This window comes from Triticum urartu, chromosome 6, assembly GCF_003073215.2.
Source record: "Triticum urartu cultivar G1812 chromosome 6, Tu2.1, whole genome shotgun sequence".
NCBI lineage: Eukaryota > Viridiplantae > Streptophyta > Magnoliopsida > Poales > Poaceae > Triticum > Triticum urartu.
In genome coordinates, this window is record NC_053027.1 from 550,601,787 (window position 1) to 550,608,388 (window position 6,602).

At 43.7% G+C, this 6,602-nt stretch overlaps 1 protein-coding gene and 1 pseudogene across 1 annotated transcript; both read right to left on the minus strand.

Annotated features, from left to right (window-relative positions):
- Positions 1-244: 244 nt before the first annotated feature.
- LOC125516992 lies at positions 245-3,002 on the minus strand (annotated as a pseudogene).
- Positions 3,003-3,274: 272 nt separating this feature from the next.
- Positions 3,275-4,593, minus strand: LOC125515224 (BTB/POZ and MATH domain-containing protein 1-like). The gene has a single exon (XM_048680664.1). It carries the CDS (start codon positions 4,491-4,493, stop codon positions 3,420-3,422), a length of 1,074 nt encoding a protein of 357 aa, XP_048536621.1. The 5' UTR covers positions 4,494-4,593; the 3' UTR covers positions 3,275-3,419.
- Positions 4,594-6,602: the final 2,009 nt, after the last annotated feature.

The following is a 6,602-nucleotide window of genomic DNA, read 5'->3' on the forward strand; positions in this document are numbered from 1 at the left end:
TATTAGTATTCCAATGCCTAGGAAATGAATACCTCGGTCTTATAAAGCAGCAGTTTTGCTCAGTTTGATTTATAAAAAAAAGAGGTCTAGACCTCATCTGTTGTATTTGAAAACCATGGCTTTTTTAAAAGCCCACACTATTCTCTTAAAACTCAAAAACAAAAACGAGGATGCCAAAGGTAGCCTAAATTTTACGGACATTCTTACAACCATTTCAAGGAACGAGTACTAACTTTTTTTTTGAGGATCCATAACAAACTAACTACAAGCAAGATTTGGCCATATGTGTACAGGTACACAAGAAAGCAACTGTGAGTGCCACTCTGTTTTCTTTCAAGTTCTACAGGGTATGGACAAATTGTTTTCGACAGACAGACAGAGCTTGCATCCTCATCTGCCGAACCCAATTGTTTTTCACTAGTGGATTGGTACTTCCACATCCATCTTCACTTCTTCAGGACAGGCTGGTCGATGATCTGAAACCACATCAGAAAATAAGTTGCAGATGAGTCCAGAGTATGGTATAAGAACAGAAGGCAATACAGAACAGGTCCCGGCAATATACTGCTAGCAGTACAGAGCAGAGGGCGACATGAAGTCCATACATGCTATGGAACCTCTCTTGACGTCACATCTCTTGTTTTGCAAGTGAATGTACTATGCAATGAAATACATGTTTGTTAAGAAGTGAAAACCTCACTTTGTCGCGCTGACATTGATGATCCTGTTAGGTCCGGTAAAACCTCTGCCGGATCCTTGAAGGTTGCTTTCCCTTTGCCCATCGATATCATACACCTTAAGCATCACTGTTCCATGAAGCATAAAACCAAATCGATACCAGCAAATGAGTTATCATGAGGACCAAAGAGTCCATCTCAACATATACTCGTTTCAAAAATCAAAAGGAAAGAAAACAATAAATTCAAACACGATTAAGAATTACACTTGATCTTTTTCTGAAGGCTGGCCCTTGCGTTCAAGTAGAGGGGAAGGAAACAAAATCTTTAAAGTTCAAATTATCAACCATACGTAGCAACCTCTGCACAAAAGCAGAGAAATGAAAGCTCAAAAAACCACACCCATGCCTATAATTGACATTGCTGAATCTCCAAAGTATAGCTTTGACAGTCAAACATAGAACAACAAGAATCAACAATCATTTTTTCTCTTGTGGAACTGCATGAGATATGGCATATGAGATAGTACTAAGTTTTACAGGGAAAGAAAACGAGCAGCCGATCTTCTAGGGAAAGAAAACGAGCAGCCGATCTTCTACAGCATGCATTTTGGCAAAATAATTATATGGGCCACTGAACTTTGATGGACTACTGATATTACCTTTTACTGGAATGAAGATTGCTGCTAAATCATAGGTCCTATCCTGAAGACTATGATGACATTCGCATCTACTGAAGCTAACCTAAGCTGGAGCGTTTTTCCAACAAGATGTGGAAGATGCTTTCATTCATAGTGATGTTAATGAAATAAATTTTCAGGTTCCACATGACTTAAACACAAACTGTGAAAAAAGTTCTTATGCTAATCCTTTCATAGCATTGAGATAGACCATGATCATCAACAAGAAGGTATTCACCAACTGATTTGCATTGAACAGGTCGGCATATCACTACAATGGATCAGCTTCAGTTATCTGGCTATAGCTACTACTTACTACTAGGTGACTATCAGTTGATTGATCAAGATGGTTATTTCCAGAATTTTTGGGGTATCTGACACTCAATGTCACAGCAGCACATCTGACATGCTTGACGGTAATGTTGGGTCTTTGTCTTGGGGCTATTTGTCTGAAAAAACAATCTAAAATCCTCAAATACACATCCTAGATGGAGTCCTAATTCACTTTTCCCCACAATTTACAGAGCAACACTAAGGGTTATGTAAATCAATACCTCTCTTGGCTGCAAAACTCTGCACTAAACCTAGAGGGTCACCACAGGCTGCACAGCTAACTAGTGTAGCAACAGCATAATCCAAGGACAGTACATAAAACCAAGATCACTATTGGCATGTAGTTGATCAGTTCGTACAAAAAGGGCAAAGCAGCCAAAACTCTGCGGACCTGGGAGAGCGGATTGGTGGAGAACTCGGGGATGGAGACGAAGCCCTTGGCGCTACGGTCGAGCTGGCAGAACCGCTCGTACCTGCTGAGAGACTTCAGTTCAAATGGAAAAAATGGCAACACCACATCAATTAATTCTGGTAATCGTAGAACAAAGTCTTGTGTTTCTGTTGACACTACCGATCACCAACACAACACACTTGTGTTGCTTTCAATATAAGATAGGAAATGGCTTTGCTGCTCCCAGAAGATCGACTTACAATTTCACAGGCAACCTGGGCCGCATCAAAAACAAGAAAAGAAAATGCTGGATGTTTTAATTTCTGAGCTGAGATAGCATCCCATGACCCCCATGCCAATTTCTTGTAATGAGGCTGGCCTTAAATAACGTGATACCTTTTCTGATGAACATAACCAAAATTGTTTTGCTTAACATGTACTTAAAACATACCAACAACGGCAATCCTAGAGGCAAACTGGATTTCATGATTTGACAGAGAATTTCAATGACGCCTTTGTTCCCAAATCACCAAATTCTCAAGGGTATGGGTATTGATCGTTACCTGCAGAATTCCTGGATCTTTTTCTTCATTTCCTACTAGTGTCAACCCTTTTTTTTTACTCGTATAAGGAGAAGGAGAAGGGGAGAAAATAACAGGACCAGCAAAGATGCAATGATCAAGATATCTGATAAGAAAGCACTGTTTGATTAACAGGCAGAGTAGATAAGAGAATATGTTGACATCTCCTTAAGAAATAATATAACCAGATAACTAACAGTTGTGCAGTGAAGGTTCACTCGGCACAAGTGTAGCATTCATCTGTATGCATAGGAAATAATATGACCAGATCTAACCAGATAACTAATACTGTAGTTGCCCGGTGGAGGTTCAATCAGCAGATCTACCTGAAAAATAGCCATCCATTATAAATGAAAGGGTGTCATTGCTGAAACAGTCTGATACTGCTCTGCATCTCCGTAGAAAGATATGGTAGCTGAAATCATGTACCACGAAAACCAAGTGATAATAATATAAGTTTAAATAAAGTTCAGAAAGCATGAAGCGCCCCATGCTAAACCACAAGCTATCATTATCTAAAAACTTGAGCATTCTATGCCTTCTGATTCCAACGCAATTCCTGGTTAATTGGCATGGTTGCAGAGATGCAATGAACCGACAAAACAGGGCAAAATGAGGCTAATTTTGCATCTCGGTTGTTAACTCGGATAGATGCAGCGATACACAAAGACGGCTACCTGATTACTACATTAGTCTAGAAACCACGATTCACCGTTGCTAGAACAGTGGAACACTGAAAAGCATCATCCATCACTCAGCTAATGCACTGGGGACATGGCCACGAGCTCGACCATAAGAGAAGGGCAGCTCACGCTGAGATGCTGGAAGCCGTCAGTGGCTGCGACGGCCCTCAGATTTTCTGGAGCAGCGAGAAAATCAAAGCATGCCTTCTTCAGGCCCTCACAGCAGTGTTGCTCGGCCAGTGCCAGGATGTTCGCCGCCGTGCCAATGTCAATGTACTCGCACAGCTTCTCCTCGCAAATCAGCTTCAACCGCCCCATGTCGAACCTGTCTGCAGCGACAAGCAGATGCTGGCAGGTGACGTCTTCCTCTTCTTTGCGCATCTCGGGCAATGAGCCAGTGTATGCAAAATGGAGCATCGCCTTGAACACCTCCACCTCCATGTCTTCCACACGCACGATGCCATCGTCAGCCTTGCCCTCCTTCATTGGTCCGAAGAGCTCGGCTGCAAAAACCGATGAGCGGGCTGCAAGCACGCACCGGTGCGCAGCCACGGTCTCGCCGCCGACATCGAACACCACATCAGCACCTTTCTCGGTCTCGAGGAGCTTGCCAAGGTCCCCCCGCAGGTCGCACGGGGGCACGGAGACGAAAGCCGCAGCTGCCGCGTCCTGGGCGCGGTAACCATGGACGACGAGGATATCACACCGGATGGTGAACGAGTCGTTCTCTAGATTCTTGGACTTCTGCAGGTCCTCCCTTCTGATGAAGGTCGAGTACCAGTTGAGGAAGCAAGACCTCCTGGACGAGAATGTGACCACCGGCGCCGACGCCAGCCGCGTCGCTTGAATTTTCTCTGCCTCCCCAGAGAGGCAGAAGCAGTGCTTCGCCTTCACCGCCGCCGCGACATCTTCGTCGAGGATTAGGGAGAGGGAGACGTAATCCGCGACCGCCGAGGTTATGCCGTTGGGGTAGTAGTCGATGCGCCAGCGGTGGCCGCCAACTTTGAACGGCCGGGAACTGATCTTCTCTCCGGTGGGAAGGTCCTTGGTGCAGGAGTAGCCGTGGATGGTGAGAAAGTGGTGCCCGCTGGCCGTGTCGGCCACGATAGCGGACCTAGACGGCTTCCCGCCGGCTCCGGAGGACGCCATTGCCGACCTGCTCCACGGAATCGGCCACTCGCAGCACTCGCAGCTCTCGCGGCGGCGGCGGTGGCGGCGAAAGGGGGAGGAACGGAGGAAGGAGACGAGACTGATGGCTTCTAGAGGAAGCTTCCCCCCAAGGGCCCAAGGCCCAAATCCCCACCGGGCTGGGCCCATCCTCTGTAATGGGTGAAACGAATTTTGCATCTGAGTTTCAAATAAATTTCAAACTCCCTAAAAAAAATCAAACAACCATAAATATGACCATTTTCGAACTGAGAAGCGAAAAATGGAAGTAGCTGCAAAAGATTTGAAATTTACATTACTATAAGCACGGACCAAAAACGGATCATGTACCTTTTCCAAAATTCACAAGTGTGTGTGTTGTCATTCATGGTTTTTCTTAGGTTTTTTTTCTAATTGCAGATATGAATTCTCGCCAAGCTAAAGAAAAATACCTGTTCGACCCCGACCAGTAGAGATGTTAGGATTTTAGTCCTCGCATGAGCGGCACTCAAATGGATGGCGACGCTTCGTCTTTGAGTAGGTCTTAGAGGCTTTGATCCACCTCAAGTCTGTTCGTCGCGACAACTTTGACGGAGCTCCGACATAGATTTCTGTCAACTCCTCGGTACGACAAGGTTAGTGCTTTTCATCGCACATAGGCGGTGGCGAGATTTGGTGCCAAGTTCTTCTAATCAATTCAAAAGTTCAACGACGACGACCACTGATTCGGGGCACCGGTCTTTTAGGGCATGCATACGAAGACTTCTCAGATATCATTGATAAGGTCAGGTCGGATTCGGGATGGTAACAGCAATAGTGGTGCATCAGGGGCCCATTCAGCCGGCGCCAGTGGTTGTTTGGTAGTCCAGGGACTTTATGTAATTTTTTATTATGTTAGGGTGTTTTATACTTTGGTAACGAATGTCTTTTCCACAAAAGAAGACAATATTATGATTTTTCGTATAAATTTTATTGACACTCCCCACAACCATTTTAGTTCCAATTTGGATTGATGAAATTACAAACATAGGAATAGAAAAACATAGGATTAGGATGCCACATATTGAGAACTAGAGGACACCCCACGTGTTGCTGCGGGAATCAGTTGCATATGTTTTGAGTGATCTGATTGTATGAAACATGATTTTTCTAATTAATGATATATGAACTAAAACTAAAAATACATATTTATTATATTTGATTATTGAGTTAAAAATATTTACTGAATATAAGTGGCATAATATAAGGGATTTTTTTCATGCATGTTGAGTGGACCTTTGATGAGGTGGCATATGTGGTGTGGTGGGATGTGTGCATGGAATCAAGTAATAATGTAAAAAAAATCATGCATGTTATGATGGGTCTTTGATGAGGTGACATGTGTGTATGTTTTTTGACGGAAAAATGTATTAATTAATTAAAAAGTTGAATACAAGTGTTCATTACAACATTCACCACGCAGGGGAGAAAACTATTACATAGAAGGCCATCTGGCCTATTATCAAAACTAAACTAAGCTATCTGATGAGCCACCTCGTTTGCCCCATCTTCTGATCTTCGCTAGCTTAAAGTTTGGAAGAAGCTTGGTAAGGGCTAAGGCTTCCTTCTTGAGATCCACAAGAGAAGATCTATCAAGATTATCATGCGCAAGAAGAGAAACCACAAAGAGCAATATGGTTTCAAAATAACAGGCGTATGGAGAGTGATAACGATATATAGCCCCGCTAGACACTGCCGGATTTCCGCTTCATCAACACTGGTACATGAGCCAATATAATCCCAGGAGGAAACGACAACGTCACCAGCCAAATTCATGACGACAACCCCACACTCGTAGCACAAATGCTCCCCAGAAAACTGGCATCCACATTGATCTTAATATAATCAAAAGGAAGGGGCGCCATACCTCACAGATACTCGATGGAGTAGTATGGAACTGCAAGAAGACCTCATGCTCCCTTACCTTTGACTCCTGTGATGATTTTTGCATGATGGCAAGACAAGAACGACGCCCAATAGTTATCCACAAAATTAGCCGAGTTTGAAACATATTTTTTCTCTTTAGCAAAAATAAGATCATTGTGTAAGTGCCAAGCTCTCCAATACATGAAT